This window comes from Malania oleifera, chromosome 3 (genome assembly GCF_029873635.1).
Source record: "Malania oleifera isolate guangnan ecotype guangnan chromosome 3, ASM2987363v1, whole genome shotgun sequence".
Lineage (NCBI taxonomy): Eukaryota > Viridiplantae > Streptophyta > Magnoliopsida > Santalales > Ximeniaceae > Malania > Malania oleifera.
In genome coordinates, this window is record NC_080419.1 from 1,351,161 (window position 1) to 1,369,519 (window position 18,359).

The 18,359-nt window shown below is 38.1% G+C and overlaps 1 protein-coding gene across 3 annotated transcripts in view; it reads left to right on the forward strand.

Moving 5' to 3' along the window:
* Nucleotides 1–18,359, forward strand: part of LOC131151683 (calmodulin-binding transcription activator 3-like) — a 57,639-nt gene that overhangs the window by 31,238 nt on the left and 8,042 nt on the right. For all 3 annotated transcript variants that reach the window (XM_058103023.1, XM_058103024.1, XM_058103025.1), the window contains 3 exons: nucleotides 2,239–2,619; nucleotides 2,751–3,451; nucleotides 15,093–15,672. In XM_058103023.1, coding sequence (XP_057959006.1) covers nucleotides 2,239–2,619; nucleotides 2,751–3,451; nucleotides 15,093–15,672 — 1,662 coding nt within the window. The remainder of the gene's footprint in view (nucleotides 1–2,238; nucleotides 2,620–2,750; nucleotides 3,452–15,092; nucleotides 15,673–18,359) is intronic.

Below are 18,359 nucleotides of genomic sequence, written 5' to 3' on the forward strand. Positions count from 1 at the left end.
TCCATTCCTTAAGAGGGTCAATAGAAATTATGCTAAAGTCACTGAGAAACCATTTTCCTTGTATTTTCCATCAGATATATTCTTTTTTCTTAGTCAAAAGCTTTCTTGAAGTGTTTCACAATTTGTTTAATTAGGCTTATTCTAAAATTAACAGGAACAATTTTGAGTATCTCTTTTTTTTCATTGGTATTATTAGAATATATATATTTTTTCTCATGATAGCATTTTTTTTTCTTTTTGAAAGATATTATTTAATTTGTCAACGAAATAGGTCTGCTACACCTGTCATATGCTTACAAAGCTCAAGTGCTATATCATATGGTCATACAGGTATGTCATTTTTTATTGCTAATGAGGTTGTTGAGGATATTTAGAGAAGAAAGAAGAAAGGACTCATCTTTAAGTTGGAATTTAAGAAAGCCTATGATAAGAGTGAGTTGGAACTTCTTGGATAAGATTTTTGCGAGGAAGGGGTTTGAAGTGAGATGGCATCAGTGGATGTACAGTTGCATGTCTAACGTGAGCTATTCACTCTGGTGAATGGTGAGCCTAAATCTTGGTTTTAGAGCTATGATGAAAATCAAATAGGGGACCCACTTTCTTTGTTTTTGTTTGTTATAGTAGCTGATATCTGGAGTAGGTTGGTTGATAGGATAGTGGATAGAGGTTTAGTGAAAGGGTTAGAAGTAGGGAGGGAGGGAGTGATGGTTTCGCACCTTCAGTTTGCTGACAATACAAACTTCTTTTTAGAGGACCATAGACCTTTTTTGAATAGTTTGGGTCTTCTCATATTTTTGAGAGGGTTTCTATTATTAATGTGCCTGATGAGTGCATTGGGGAGATGTCTTCAGAGGTAGGGTGCGGTATGTTGGGTTGCCTGTTGTCCTATATAGGGGTTCCTTTTGGAGGTAATCCTAGATCTGTTAGCTTTTGGGATCTGGTCATGGAGAGGGTGTTGTGAATTTTTTACTAGTTCTGATTCTTCTTTCCTCTCTACAAATCTATTTAGAACCCCCCAAAAAAAAAATAAAAAAAAATTAAGGCTTTTATCTGGTTGGTTGCACTTAATAGAATCAATACCGATAACTTGTTGCAGATTAGGAGACCTTTGAAGGCTCTCTCTCCAAATGTTTGTGTGCTTTGCTTTAACTGTTCAGAGTCTGCATCGCATCTTTTTATGCAATGCAACTTTTCCTGGAGGGTTTTTTGGAGAATGTTGGATCTGTCCAAAGATAGTGGAGGATTTTTTGGTTGTTTCTTTTTCCGGTTTTGGTAGGAAAATTGCTGTATCTTGGGGTCTGTGGATTGAATGCAGTTTGCGGATTTTTTCAGGGAAGAATTTGTCATCTCTATATGGGAAAAGATTCATTACATGGTTTCTCCTTGGTACGTGGGTCATGGGAACTTTAAGGGGGTGAGCTTTTCAGATATTCAACATAATTGGCGATATTTGTTGGAATAGTGTGTGCTGGTTTTTTGTTTTGTTCTCTTTGCTTTTTCATCTTCTTATTTGTCTTTTATTTGGATTATCCCAGATTTTGTTTAGGAGATGTTTTGTTCTCCTGGCTATATGTTCTTAATCTATCAACAAACTTCTTCATTTGCTATAAAAAAATGGTGGTATAGGCCCCTTTGAAATTTAATTGCAGTATCATATGGTGGTACAGTCCCTTTCCTTGTCATTGTGAAAGCTTCTTCAAAAGTGAAACCCCTAATGATATTGTCAATAGTTGTTTGAGTTTCTTTTCTTATTCACAGATTTTTTATCTTTCCAAAATAGTTCTGATTACTCGCTATATCTAAAACTTTCATATATCAATGGTGAAATACTATAGGATGGATAATGCATGATCACTGTTTACTATATTATCGTAATTGACTTTGTTGTATATATATATATAGCGGGAGAGAGAGAGAGCTGTTGCCATGTGTGGTAGCTCTCAGGTATTTTTTACATTTTGCAAACAGGCATGGTACAAAAGCAACAGATTTCATTTTGCCATGTCTCTGAGATGAAAATAGTAATTTCCATTTCACTGAGCTTAGAATGGCTCTGACTGCCAGGACCTCAACCAAGATGCTATTTGCGTGTTTGACCATCTATTATTTGCCACCCTATAGGTTCGCTAGTATCATTATCAACCATTAGAGTTGCAAACTTGCATTTTATATATGAAGAGCGTGTAGAATATTATTGCTCATGCAAAGCAGACCATATGACAGTAGTTCGTGTTTCAGGTGTCCAAGGAGCATGATTTACATTTAGAGTTTCAGTCTCATTCTGATTGTCATCATGCTGTTGCTTCCGTTTCACATATTGAAAGCAGTCATCAAGGGGGTTGTACAAACAATGATGCTTCAGGGGAGCTGAAAAAGTTGGATAGTTTTGGGAGATGGATGGATAAAGAAATCGGTGTAGATTGTGATGATTCCTTAATGGCCTCTGACTCTGGCAATTATTGGAACACACTTGACACTCAGAATGATGACAAAGAAGTATCCAGTTTATCACGCCAAATGCAGTTGGATGTTGATTCCTTCCCTTCTCTCTCACAAGAACAGCTATTTAGTATATGTGATTTCTCTCCAGACTGGGCTTATTCTGGTGTTGAAACAAAGGTATGCAATTTTAAGTATCCGTGAATGATTGTCACTATATTTAGGAAAAATGACTGTCTTTTGCTGAATCAAGTTATAGATGCTAGGTAAATCCAGGATTCATGGTTGTTCTTTATGGATGTTTTTGTCAGGTTTTAATTACCGGTACATTTTTGGGTAAAACAAAGTATTCTATTGGTACTAAATGGTGCTGTATGTTTGGTGAAATTGAGGTTCCTGCTGAAGTTCTGATTAATAATGTCATTAGATGTCGTGCTCCTTCACATGCTCCTGGACGTGTTCCATTCTATGTCACCTGCAGTAACAGATTAGCATGCAGTGAAGTGCGGGAATTTGAATATCGTGAAAATTTATCGCGAGTTGCATTTTCTGTTGCTGTTGAAATTACACCAGAAGATGAACTGCGCTTCCAAATACGTCTTGCTAAACTGTTATCTTTAGACCTAAAGAGGAAGTGGTTGGATTGCTCCAATGAGGAATGTGATAAATGTAAGCTAAAGAAACAAATCTTTGCAATCAAAGGAGACAATGAGAATGATTGGAAAAAGATCGAGGCTGATTCTATTGCATTTGAAGGAAATAACTTAAATCCTAAGGATGTGTTGATCCAAAACCTCCTGAAGGACAGACTCTGTGAGTGGCTCATTTGTAAAGTTCATGAAGTTGATAAAGGGCCAAATATTTGGGATGAAAAAGGCCAAGGAGTTATTCACTTGGCGGCTGCTCTTGGTTATGACTGGGCAATGGATCCCATTGTTGCTTGTGGTGTTAGTCCCAATTTTAGAGATACACGTGGAAGAACAGGGCTCCACTGGGCATCTTTCTTTGGGAGGTCAGATTTTACATTTCCTTTGTGATAAAAAAAAAAAAAAATGTCCTTTTGTTTTTTATCACTTCTTTTTTTAATCTTCAGAGTGATGTGCAATATGTTTTGAGTGGAGCTGTTCATGAAACTTTATTTTGCATTATTATCCCATGTTGTTTAGAAAGCATGACTTGTTGTTTTTAATATGCTTTTAAGTTCATGTTCAAAATCTAGTTTATGTGATTCTTCCATTCCTACACAACTAAATGTCCTTGTCCAATTATCTTATTATATACTATTAAAGCTTGATATACATTGTTGGCCCACAACCTAACAACTTAAGCTTTTGGGTGAAGTGGTAATGTAACAAGGTATTGGAGCCACAGTTGCCAGGAGGTCCTGGGTTCTATTCATTTGGGTGAAGTGGTAATCTAAACATATGCCTACTTTGATAATCCACCTAATTGAACTTCAGGCTTGGTAATTATTTTGATTATTTACACTTTTTTCTGGTGCATTCATTGCAGAATCATAAGTTTTTCCCATGGATGCATTTTACTTGCTTAAATGCACCATGTTTTGGAAGAAAATAATGTACTTGACTTTAGGTGCATACCTAGTATCTTATAATACAGGTTTTCATCTGAATTTAAAACCAGAATAACTAGTACCTTGCCATTGTCTAGGAATATAATAGCCATGCAAAAATTGGCGTTAATTCCAACCAACTTGGAATAGCATAGAAATGATTATATTCCCAAATCTCACCAATGGGAACGTTTACTTCTTTGCTATTCCATGTTGGGTGGAGTAACACAAGTTTTTGCATGGTCATTTGCTTAGAATAACACCATCAATAAATATTCCATGTCTACCTTTTTCCATTCCGCAAATCAAATTTAAAGCCAGAAATGAAAAGGATAAACATTTCACTATGACAATAAATAGTGGATTGTTAGACAAAAAGTAGTCAAGAGTGTGCTTGAGGGCATGCATATGAGGTTGATCAACCAGGAAGTTGTGGAAGAACTAAATTCATTTTAACAATATCTTTTCTAAGATTTTGTAAATATAGATATTTCATTATAACTTGGTGAGTCTTAATAAATGGCTCAAACAGTTGCATTTTATGGATGAGACGTAATTTCTGAGGTAATTTCAGATGAGAAGATATGTTTAAATTGGGATTTTGTATGAATGAAATTCAAAAAAACTCTTTAAGTTCTTCTATATGAGGGCTCCAAATCCTAGATACAAGTATAGAAGTTCTCATGCTTTGGTCTTTATATTGTTTTTTCAAGGGAGGTGATATCCAACTAACATTGTGATTATTCAATTTTTAGCCTTGAAATGTAGTAACCAAATGCTTTGGCCTTTATATTGTTTTTGCATAGGAGGTGACAGCCAACCAACATTGTGAACTGTTCAATTTTTAGCCTTGAAATTTATTAGCAAAAAACTGTGCGGCAATGAATACATTGATGCAATTTGGTTTTGATCCTGATTGGAGGCTAAAGTATTTGTTTCTACCAAAAATTGGCTGGAGAACATGGATTGATCTTTGATTGTGGCCACCTGCAAGTAATCAAGCAAAAGATGCTTTGAGGACTTAGGGTATGCTCCGAGGGATTACTTCAATGCCTAAGTGATGTAGGACGAGATTAGGTGACCTAGTCCTACTGATTCAACCCTCACAAGCAAGCATACACACTCAAACACTTTAAATTAAGAATTCAGTTACCCAAACATAAACACAATAAATGTTGCTATATTTCACATGTTTAAGGATTTTGAAAAGGTGTATGATGCTGTCCAGAATTTAGTCCCAATTGGTTCTTTCACAAAGGTATTAAGTTAGATGTAGCAAGGATGTTATTTCAATATTTCAAGAATAAAATTCTAAGTTTAGCACAACAATATTCCACAATTGATTTCAAGCTAGCAAGCTGAAATATTGAAGTCTATGGATGCAAAGGCATATCAAATATGAAATTGCAGATTTCCAGCAAAGGCTTCATTATAAAATAAGGGTTCAAATAAGTGCTGAATTTACCAATAATACAATGGATGACTTGACGATACTCTACACAAGTTAGTCCACGCATTAAGTTCTTCGTACAAGCTTTGAAATACCAACGAATGCAGCAATGCAATGGAGTGATGGTGGCCGTGTGGGGATATGATGGTGCTGGCCGTGAGAGTGGGATAGAGATGGAGTCGCTGAATAGAATAGTGGTCTCTCACCACCTGATCTTCGAGGAGAACGACGTAGCCTCTTACTACACAATCACAAGGACTGGACAAAGTTTAACAAGCTTCACAAAGGAAAAACCTTTTAATTTCAATAACAATACTTTTCTTTCTACATAGTTCTTACTATGAAGGGGTATATATATAGCTAGCATGGGGGGACAAAGCATTAATAAGCTTAGCTAGCATGGGGAACAAAGACATTAAACAACTAACAATTCCCACACAAGCATGGGAGACACAAATAATAAAGACACCAACTTACTCGACACATTAATTACTCTTACAAGTTACTTACAAAATAAATGCTCCAACTTCTTAGACACAATAAATACTAAGCACAACTTACTAAGACTCCAACTCACTAGACATACTCGCACAATTTCCTAACATTCACATGCAAGCAAGTTGTCTTGCATGTTTACAAATTAAATACAAACAAAAGTCAAAGGGAGACCCAATTCGTGTGGGCCCAATAGAGTTGTGTGGGGCCCACAAGACCGTGTCGGGCCCACATGGGTCTTGAACTCGGACTTGCTTCGGCATCTCTACTCAAGTCTTTCTCACACTAAAAAGTCTTCAAGCATCTACAAAATAATTATGGGCTGATGTGGACATCTGGGGGTCAATGTGTCAGCATATCATCAAAGGAAATGTGGACATCTGGAGGTCGTCCACGTGTCACAATGTCTGAAAATAACATAGGTAGGGCATGCTGATCCCCATCATCTCTCCCGGGCCCAAAAGAATTCTTCTCTAAAGAATTAAAAGTGGTGTACTGGGAGTAAAATTCCGGGCTAAGATGAAGGAGCTCTTCCTTAAGATTCCAACTCCTCTCAGGAAGTGGCTTATCTCTCGACTTGACCAAGAACTTCCGGTACGATCTTGCTTGTGTGAACTTTGTTTTGTCATGTAAGATTACATCAAGGTTCTTGGGCATGGGTAAGGGTAAAGGCAAAGGCAATTCAGTTTCTCAGGTTCAAGAGGAGTGGGAAATGGAGTGCGTCACCTGCAGGGTTAGAATTTGAAAGCTCCACAAAAGAAGATGCTACAAGAAATGAGATTAGATTTTCAACATTGAAAACATTGCTTATGCTAAAATCAGCAGGAATATTAAGCATGTGAGCATTAGAACTAGTCTTCTTTAAAATTTTGAAATGTTCCTTCTTGTTAGTATGTAACTTCCTCACCTTTCCTAACGAAATCTGCTCAGGACGAATACGGACTATAACCATATCACCCTTTGAAAATTCTTTCAACATGCAATGTATATCAGCACTAGATTTATAATGTTCAAAATTCAAATTTACCTTCATTCTTATTTCAGAGTGTAGATTGTGTATATGCTTTGCAAAAGCATCAGTCGGCTCACTCACTCTAGACTTAAGTGGTAGGGGAATAAGGTCTGCAGGCTTCCTAGGACTATTTCTTGTGATAACCTGAAATGGGCTAAGGCATGTGGTCCTATTCACTACTTCAACTTGCGAATTGGTTTGGAGGTAGTAAACACTAAAACATTTAAGTTTGGTGCCTAACATGGTCCTCAAGGCTTTCAAGAAGTAACCTATGAGCTGTATATCTTCATTGGAAATAATGGTTTTGAGAAACCTATTCTCGATGAAATTCTTGTTGGTTGCTCTATCGTTGATGCACATCCCCCAAGTGTCATCTTTCTTGGGAGTAAGGAGAGTAGGGCAGGCATATAGACGTATGGTATCCTGAATAGTCATGTTCCCTCATTTCATTCACTTGTTTCATCAACATCTCACGTTCTATCGGGTTCACTCTATGATGTGATAAATGAGGCAAAGATGAACTAGGAACAAGATCCGTGACATGTGGAATCTTTCTCACGGGAGGTAACTCACTAGGTGGTTCAAGAATGACATTCTCAAACTTGGAAAGTATAAGTGATACTTTTAGTGTTGTGTCATGCTCAAGAAGGGATGTTTCAATCTCCTTAGTAACAACCTCATTCACTATCTGAGTATCTTAACTCTCCTGTTCAAATTGATTTTCACTTATGATAGTCAAGGATCCTCCACTAGTTTCTTTCTTGTCCTCCTCCTTTTTCTCACCATCTTCCCTATCAAGTGCCAAGTTCCTAGTGGGACATTGTTCAGAAAAGTGTCCTTGTTTATGGCACCTGAAGTACATTGCACTGCTAGAACTCTAGCGAGAGGATGTAATCATGGGTGCTTTTCCTTTGTCCATAGGTTGTTGGTCTTTGTAATTGCTCCCTCGGGGGTGACTTGACCTGATTGCGCTAGTCGGGACTTGTCATTACTCTGTATCTTTCGAGAGTATGACTCATTTGAAGAGGTATCAAACCGTTTTCCCATGGGCCCTTTAGTCATTTGGTCAAAGTCATGAGCTAAATTATATGCCTGTTCAAGGGACTCAATGTGATGGGGAAATAGTTTTCTCCTTAGTTTAGGCTTTAATCCTAGGCGGAATCGGGAGATCTGCTGACTAACAGTCTCATAGACACCACATCTTGTAGACAACTCATCGAATTGACTCATGTATTCTGAAAAAGTCATGCTACCTTGACGCAAGCTGTAAAGCTTATCTATGAGGTGCTCTCTATAAATAAGGGGTACATACTTCTCCCTTAACCTATCCTTCATTAGATCCCAATGCTCAATGGGTCTATGATCTAACATTGCTTCTTGCCTCTCGACATTTATCCAATAGAGTTTGGCTTGCCCCGTTAACTTCATTTTTGCAAACTTAATCTGATGAGGGTCAGTCATCTTACACCAATCAAAATAGGAATCCATCCTAGTCAACCAATCTTGGAAGACTTTAGGATCCATTTGACCATCATAGGTTGGGGCTTCTATCCTCATTACATCCTTGTAAGGTTCACGATGGTCCCTCTGGTAAGTTCTCCTAATGTGAAAGTCATCAACGTTATAGTCCTCATCATTCTAATGTTGGGCATAGGGCTCATGACGTGGGGGTCTCTTAGCAAAGTCATCTTGACGATTCACTCGCCTTTGTGGAAGGAGGGGAAGTCTTTCTCTAGGAGGCATACATGGTTCTCTTTCATCATTAATCGTACGACCTCGGTAAGGATTCTTGACTTGAGTAGACATCCTAGGGGTTGGGGAAGGATTCGGACACACTAGGGAAGCCCTTGGAATGGTGTTTGGTCACACAAAGTAAGGTCAAGTGTAAACCTAACCTAACTAAGTTCCAAATATCCAAAATTCAGAATATAGGTGGGCTGTTCTGGGCATGGTATTAAATAACGGCCGTTACGTAGCGTGACGGCCGTTATGTAATGGAAAATCATCTCTCCGATTCCGTTACAGCCCGCATTAGCGGTGAGCAGAAAATTCACGTGCGTAACGGCCATTACAGAACCGTAACGGCCCATAATGGCCGTTACACTAACGTTACGACCCGTAACATCCGTTACAACACATTACAGCCGACAGCCCCTTACACTACTGCGTACCTTTTGTGTGTCTCTCTCCATCATCTAGCTTAGATCTCCTCATTTGAAGCCTCCAAAGAAACGAAAGCAGCTTCGAAGCTTCGATTTGTTGTGCTGTTCCCTCTTTCACTCTTCGTCTCTTTCGTACAGCTTCAATCTACGGATCTGAAGCTTCAAAATCCCCAAAATCAGCTTCAATTTTTGCCTTGAAGATGTTCTTCGCAGTTCGCAGCCATCGCAGGTCAGCTGACTGGCAATTCGTCTTGAAGGTGTTTGATTTTTCCCTTGAAGGTGTTTCAATTTTTCCCTCTTCGTCAGTTCATCTCCTTTGTCCAGTGTAAGAACCCAAAAATCAGCTTCCAATCTTTGATTTGTCGCTTGAAGGAGCTGTGCTCTGCAGGTCGCCTCCATTCGCAGGCTCGCAGTCGCAGCTCCAAAAATAAGTTTTGAAGCCTTCGATTCCCCCAAATTTTGGGGGCTTGCAGGTTGCAGCTCTCTCGCAGCTTCGGTGGGGACTTGGGACTCGGGAGTGGGCATGTTTCTTCAGTTCTTCTACTTCATTGGTTAATGTAATTGTAAATTACCAATTTATTCTAAACTAATAATTTAGTTTATTTTATAATTTCAGTTTATATTTATTATTTAATTAGTATGCAAATTTATAAATGATTATATAAGTAGAATTTATTAATTAAAATAAAAAAATTAGTATAAAATTATTAAAACATAAAATTTATAAAGATAGAGAGTTAGAGTACAGATTTAGTAAAAAATTATTAATTAATATTCTACATAATTATTTTTCTAAATACCTTGACTATTAATAATTTAATATTAGATCTAAAATTTATAATAAATCCTAATTTCTACACAATTAGTCAAGTCTCAAGTGACTCAAGTACACTACCATTTAAATAATTAAATTGTAAGATTTACAATTCCATATTTATTTTTTTAAATTGTAAATTGTAATATAAATTATTGTATTGTAATATAAATTATTGGGTCTATTGACTCATTTTAAGTAACTTTATGTCTTTAATCAATTGATTCTTCATTTTAATTACATTTCTACATCTTTTTTACCCATTAAACTAATGCAAACTTTAAAAAAAATATGCCTTTTTTTGTAAGCAGCGCACTAAAATTAATATAAAAATCATAATGCCTATTAAAAAGCATTTGTAGGTTGAATGCAGGTTGTCAAAATTCATTAAAAATCATGCATTAATGGATTTAATGCTTATTTTTCGATTTTGGCATGGTTGTGCATGCGTGAAAAAAATTCACAGCCGTTACACCCGCTTCCCGTTACGTAACACCCGCATCTCCTGCGTCCCGCGACACTCGCGACCGTTACGCGACGTTACCCGCTACCGCGATTTCGAACCATGGTTCTGGGCAAAATCCTGCGAGCTAAAGAAATGAGACTTTGAGGGTTTAGCCTATTCTAACCTAGGCTATGATACCAAGATGATGTAGGACGGGTAAGGGTGGCCTAGTCCTACGGTTCAACCCTCACAAGCACATACATTCGAAACACTTTAAATTATGAATTTAATTATCTGAACTTAAACACAACAAACCAGAGGACATTTCACATGTTTTGGGATTTTGAAAGGGTATATGATGCTGTTCTGAAATAAGTCCCAATTGGTTCTTTCACTAAGGAATCAAGTTAAATGCGGAAAAGATGCTATTTCAATATTTCAAGAATGTAGTTCTATGTTAGCACAATAATATTCCACAATTGATTTAGACTAGCAAGCAGTAATATTGAAAGTCTAAGGATTCAGATATGCTATTCAAGTTTTGGAATTCAGAATTTTAGGCAAAGGGTTTATCAAAATGAAAGTGCAGAATTTGAAACTAAGGTTTAGTAATAGCAATGTATGTAAGATATAACAAGGGTTCAAACAGAAACTGAAGTTACCATGAGAATCTATGGATGCTTGACGTTGTTCAACGCAAGTCTTAGACCACACTAGAAAATTCCTTGGAACAAGCTTTGAAACACCGAGACGAACGCAACAATGTAATGGAGGGGAAGTGGTCGTGTGGGGGGGGGGGGAAGAGTTTATTTTGGTGTGGACGTGTGGATGCGTTGGAGGATAGTTAGAACTCGTCTGAAGTTCTTTGTGCACACTTTGAAATATGGATATGTATGCAGCAAATGAAATGATGGATTGGTGGCCTTGGGGTGTAACTTGGTGATGGTCGTGTGGGTGATGGAGAGAAATTGTGAAGGTGGGATAGGGATGGAGTCGCTGGATAGAATAGTGGTCTCTCACCACCTGATCTCCGAGGAGAACGACGTAGCCTCTCACTACACAATCACAAGGATTGGACAAAGCTTAACAAGCTTCGGAAAGGAAATACCCTTTAATTCAATATCAATACTTTTCTCTCTACATAGTTCTTACAATGAAGGGGAATATATATAGCTAGCATGGGGGAACAAAGACATTAAACAACTAACAATTCCCACACAAGCATGGGAGACACTTATAATAAAGACACCAACTTACTAGACACATTAACTACTCTTACAAGTTACTAACAAAATAAATGCTCTAACTTTCTAGGCACAATAAATACTAAGCACAACTTACTAACACTCCAACTCAATAGACATACACAATTTCCTAACATATACATGCAAGCAAGTTGTCTTGCATGTTTACAAATTAAATACAAACAAAAGTCAAAGGGAGGCTCAATTTGTGTGGGCCCAATGGAGCCGTGTGGGGGCCCACATGGGTTTTGAACTCGAACTTGCTTCGGCATCTTTACTCGGGTCTTTCCCACATCGAGAAATCTTCAAAATAAGTCTTCAAATAATCCATTCAAAATCTACAAACAATTATGAACCAATGTGGACATCGGGAGGTTGTCCAAGTGTCATCATGTCGGCAAAGGAAATGTGGACATCGGGAGGCCGTCCACATGTTACAGCATCTGAAAATGATATAGGTAGGGCATGTTGATCCCCATCACTAAGTCGAGGAGTGTGGGAGGATAAGATTATTTCAACAATAAGAATAAATGAGAATAAGATTAGATGATGTGATCCGTTACCTTCCTTAGGGAGTCCTTTTTATAGGCATTCAGGATATCTCCCTATTGATTTTCCTCCTAGTGGATCGCATGGGTTATATTTTGGATAGGTTACTAGGGAGTAAAGATTAGTGTGCTAACTCCTTGCTTTAATTAATAGATGTTACCTTCTTTCCATTAATACCTCGACGTTTTTCAGTTTTTGGTCTTACATTAGTTAATGCTGAGTTTAATGTTATTGTCTCTTTTAGGTTATATTAGTTGCCCTCCCTACTCTCGAGTCTTAGAGTTACCTTTTTGCCTCGAGAGTATATTGTATTTAATGTAAGTCCTTTTATTATCATGAGATTCGAATTTAGTCATCAAATGGACATCTTTGTGCCTCATGAACGATGCTCATTAGATGGACCAATTCTTTGCCAAATATTGCCTATGTTTTGTTGCCTTATGATTGGTGCTCATCAAATGGACATTTTTTAGCCTCGTGAGTGGTGCTCATCAGATGGGCTAATTTTTTTGTTGGACTGTGTCGATCCCTTGTTGCCTTATGAGTGGTGCTCATCAAATGGGCATTTTTGGGCCTTATGAGCGATGCTCATCTGATGGGGGGCCAATTTTTTGTCGAGCAATGTCTATCTCTTGTTATTTCATGAGCAGTGCTCATCAAATGGGCATTTTTGGGCCTCATAAGCGATGCTTATTAGATGGGCCAATTTTTTGTCGAGTAGTGTTCATCTATTGTTGCCTCATGAGCGATGCTCATCCAATGGGCATTTTTGGGCCTCATGAGTGATGCTCATCATATAGGTCAATATTTTGTCGAGCAATGCTCATTTTCTGGGTTGATATTCCTAGCATGATTCATCTCACAATGCCTTGTGGTCCATGCCACCTTTTTTCTCCTATAAATAGCCCCTCTTTCCTTCACTTATTCTCCATACTTGGAAGGGAAGTCTTTACTAGTGGTATGTTTCCTTACTTCTCCCTCGACTTTTTCATCAGCATCTCTAGTATATTTTCTCTTCAAATTTTTTTTGTGGTGATAACCTCCTCTAGATTGATATATTTCTGGGTTTGCTCCGTTAGCTCTCCCATATCGGTCAAGAGTTTCTTCCTTATGGAATTCAGAAAGGCACAAAGTTGTAAAGTTGTCGTCAAAGCGGCTACTGTTACTCTGTGATCTAAGTTTCTGATTTCCAAGGCTGCGTTAACAAAATGATGCATAAATTCTTTCAATGTTTCTTTCTCTTCTTGAATAGGGCTCATAAGGTGGGCCGAAATCTTCGCCATTTTTCAAGACCCAATTGAGCTGGTCTTCAATGTCCAATGTCGTGCTCTAACATTCCCCTTCAAGGCTGCTGCAACATAATTGCACTAGGACCTTGCAATTACGTCAACATTTTGAAGGTGTCAAGGTGGTCTAGGGGATCTGACTACCGATCATATCCTTCTATGTTGGACATCTTGAATTTACTGGGCAGAGGGATCTCTATTATTTCCTTGGTAAAGGGGGGATCAGAAGATCTAACTAAGGTTTTCCCAATTAAGGGTTGGTTGCAAACTTCTTTTACCAACTTTTCGAGTTGATCAATTGTTGTGAATTTTTCTTGAAATTCCCGTGACTGTTGCTCATTAATGCCCACACTATTGGCTAACTTGGCTCCTTCTGCTTCCTTCGTCGAATGCTTCATGTGGTACCATTGTCTTATCCTTAACTATCACTTCTGCTCGAACAACCCCTGGGCCATGTTCTACATGATCTTTTTCTTGCTAAAAGATCATGCTAAACATGTCCTTCACCCTCCTTTTGAAGGCTAGAAATTGGTCTAAAAGCACAATTTGCGGCAAATTGTCTATTGGTGGGGAGTGAACCAACTGGAGCAATTGATCCCTAGCAACGAGTTCAGACTTGGAATCAGCCATGATTGAGTTTTAGAAAGAAATTCTTCCAAGTTTTCCACATACAGTGTCAACTATTGCAGCCAAAATGTATTCAGGAGAATTTAGATCAATCACAACTTTGATCATTTGCCAAGAATAAGAGAAAAATGGCGTGGAGGACTTGGGGTGTACTCTGGGGGATCACTCCGTTGCCTAAGTTAGGGAATCTAGAAGGATTGTATTATCTATATTTGCAATGGTAAAAGTATGGATGAGAATAAGATTAGATGAGATGATCCCTTACCTTCCTTAGGGGGTCTTTTTTATAGGCATTCGGGATACCTCCCTATTGATTTCCCTACTCATGGATCGCAGGGGTTACATTTTGGATAGGTTACTAGGAAGTAAAGATTGGTGCGCTAACTCCCTGCTTTAATTAACGGACATTACCTACTTTCCATTAATGCCTCGATGTCTGTTCAGTTTTTGGTCTTACATTAGTTAAGACTGAGTGTAATGTCAGGGTCTCTTTTAGGTCATATTAGTATCATACATGGGTGCGGACCCTTCAGACTTCTAAGGCAATTCCTGTCCTCTATTTGGGCTTTTGAGGAGCACCGCCCTTTAGAAACACATATGCCTTCCTCTTCCTATTTTTTTTTTTTTTCCCCATGCCAGGTGGATAGCAGTTGAAGTTTACTGATCCAAGGTTGGCTACTAAAGGCCTTCTTGAGGATATTGATCCTTTTGAGCCAGCTTGTCACCTGTGTCAACTGTCAACCCAGAGTGACCAATTAGCTCCTTTTGGAAGCTTCTTCTGGGTGGCTGGGCCATCAAAGCTATTTTAATTTTTTCCTGCCACCATTCACGATAAAGTTTTGGTATGCCGATGTGCTTTTACTGCTGTGTGTGGCTACTTGTTGCAGATTTATGTTTTTTCGGTTGACTGCATCGCTGCTGTTTTTGCTAAATGACAGATTTTTGCATTACTGGTTCTACAGAGTTTCTTATTTTTGTTTTCTATTCTTCATCCAGGGAGGAAACAGTCCTTGCACTTGTTAGATTGGGTGCTGCTCCAGGTGCTGTTGATGACCCAACTCCATCATTTCCTGGTGGACAAACAGCTGCTGATTTGGCATCAAGTAGAGGACATAAAGGAATTGCTGGATATTTAGCGGAAGCTTATTTAGTCAGTCATCTTTCGTCCTTGACTATTAATCAATGTGTAAGGGACAGTGTTGCCATGAATATTGCAGAAGGGAATGCTACAGAAACTGCAGAACATATTTTTGGTCCATCAGAGGGGGCAATAGACGGGCAGCTTTCTCTGAAAGGCTCTCTCGCTGCTGTTCGAAAATCAACTCATGCTGCTGCTCTTATTCAAGCTGCCTTCCGTGCTCGCTCATTCCGACATAGACAGTTAACTAGGAGCAGCAATGATATATCAGAAGTTTTAGTGGATCTAGTTGCTCTTGGTTCTTTAAATAAGGTCCAAAAAAAGACTAATTTTAATGATTACCTGCATTCTGCAGCTGTTAAGATTCAACAAAAATATCGTGGCTGGAAGGGGAGAAAAGAATTTTTGAAGATACGAAACCGTATTGTGAGAATTCAGGTGTGCTATTTTAATTGATGTTCTTTTTCCTGGTTTTTCTACATCAATTTGTCATGTTTCTTCTACTTATTTCTTGAATGTTGAGGTGCAAGTCCTTAGTTTCATTTTTTTGTTGGTATATAATTTTATGTCAGTGGGAATGTTGGAGGTATTGTAAGTGAATTTGGTGACTAACAGAGTTCATACTTTTATAGCTTGGTCAATACTATAGATTGCCGTTTTCATAGAGGTGTAGTGGAATAGCATCCCACATCTTTGGGAAGACTAAATGTCAATGGCAGTCTTGCAACATAATTTTTGGCAGCCCCTTTTCTTTTATATGCCAGATGCCTGTAGTTTCCTGCTATGTTATGGACCTTATGCTCCCTGCTATGTTGTGGAATAGCAGTGGTTTTAAATTTTTGCTTGTACTTCTGCACAATGCTAACAGTTAGAAACCTACAATAGTAATTAAATATTTTATGTGTCACTTCCCTCTGATAATCTCATATTTAGAGATCATTGGCTAAGTTGTTCATTTTTTGAATTAGTAATATTAGACATTGTATTTCTTTCTTTTTTTAAAATAAGAAAAGATCCATTATGGGAACAACCCAATGAAAAAAACAGAGATTACTGGTGAAAAGATTTATAAAATCAATGGCAACTTGCATATTAACAATTTAACAAGAGGCTGCTTTGAACCAAAAAGAAAGTTTTTTGATCCTGTTGCATTTGACTACATTATTGTCTTATTGGTATTCCTGAAAAGCCCTTATATTCCTTTGCCCCAACACCAGCAAAAAATTGGTCTGAGGGATCAGCCGTATGCATTTTTTTCTTGAACCTACCATTTGTATCCCACTCCAAGTCCACAGCTCACTTCTAATTGAGTCGCCGCTACCCATTTAAGTCCCTGCAGTGCTTTGGCTCAGTCTCATTTGAGCATCATGAGCATGTAATAATGGTATAGTTTGGTGTGTCTATATTTTTTCTTTTAATTATTTAGATAACTAAATACAACTCTACATGGACTATTATGTAGAATTTTAGTTTTCCTTTTCTTCTCAAAATGAAATATTGCCAAGACAGCACAAGAAGAATGTTGAAACTGCATATGGATGGACCAATATGCCCAAGGGTTATTGAGGATATCCTAGAAGCAGAAAAAATTTCGGTGACATTCTGCCTACACAGTTTAGGCGCACTTTCAGACTGGATAATTATTGGTAGAAAGTAGGACCAGGGTTTAGAAGTCCACTAAGGCTAGATTCACTTGGATTTTGTCACAAGGACCGGAATTGATGAAACTGGTAGCTGGTAGTTCTGGGAAGTGAGAATAGTATGTTTTTAAGTCAGGTAGCGGGAAATCCTGTTATATTAGGGTTTTATTGTGGTAAAAAGCAAAGAATTATTCTAATGTTAATTATTTTGGTAGGGGAGGGGGTAGAGGGTTTGGTAAAGGGGGTAATAAGATTATTAAAATATAAGGTTAATGAGCTGGAATGTTAGAGGATTAAGAAATTCTAAGGAAGGAGGTTTGGTTCAGGAAGTGGTGGATAGTTATTCTCCTCAGGTCTTAATGTTACAGGAAACTAAGTTGGAATGTTTTGATGGGGGGCATTTGTTAAGGAAATTGGACCAGGCAGATTGCTCATTTGGGATACTCAGTGAAGTATGGGCAGTGGTGGTTTACTTTTGTTTATGGTCCTTCCAGAGGTAACTCTAGATCTCAGTTTTGGGGGGAATTGGGGGCTGTGTATGATTGTGTTATCCTAGATGGTTTGGGGGTGAGGGTGCCTTATATGTTGTGCGAGTCTTGTTGGAGAAAAAAGGCGGTGGGAAGTTTTTGTCTAACATGTAGTTTTTCGATACCTTCATTAGAGAAATGATTTGAGAGATATTCAGTTGTAGAATGGTGTGTTTACTTGATCAGTAGGGGGGTATGGAGCATTAGCTGTTAGTTGATCGTAATCTCTTTACTGAAGAGTGGGAGTACGAATTTCCCGATCTCACTTAAGATTCTAACTAGGCCTGTATAGGAATCCATTTTCTGGAAGATCCTCACTTTTGTGCTTTAGTGGGTCTCCGAGATCCTTTCAATGACCTATGTTGTGTTGAAGGGATATCTATATGATCCGATCAATTGCGTAAATCCCGCGGTAGCAACAAAACCGACCAACACTTTTGATGTTATTTGACGTATAATAATTTCTATGTCTATTATGGATCTGTACCCCTTGGGATCGATAAATCTTTTGGATCGTATTAACCAAAGAAATACGACTTTGCACTATAGTTAGCTCAGCACCAAATTAATAATTTGGCTACCCCATTTAAATTGGTAACCCCACCATTAACTACTTCGTTTATGAATTTCATAGTAATAGAAATACATGTCTTACCGAGACAGAATTTGTAACTTGCTATCCTCTTGCCTAGCAGGCAAAGATTGACCTCCGCCTGTTTCTAATTACTTTCCTGTTTGGTTGGAGTTGAAAAAAAGGTTAAATGGGGCTCTACTCCAATGAGAATCTGTGGATGGATCACCATGGTTTTCATAATTTGGTTGTCTTGAAGTAGTTGTGATGTTGGTTGAGATGGATTAAAAGAGCACTGTAAGGGAGCTAAAGGTGTTGGGTAGTGAAGAGATTGAGAAGTGTCTTTCTGGAGAGGAGAGAGTGAGGATAGATGTAATGGTCTCGGGC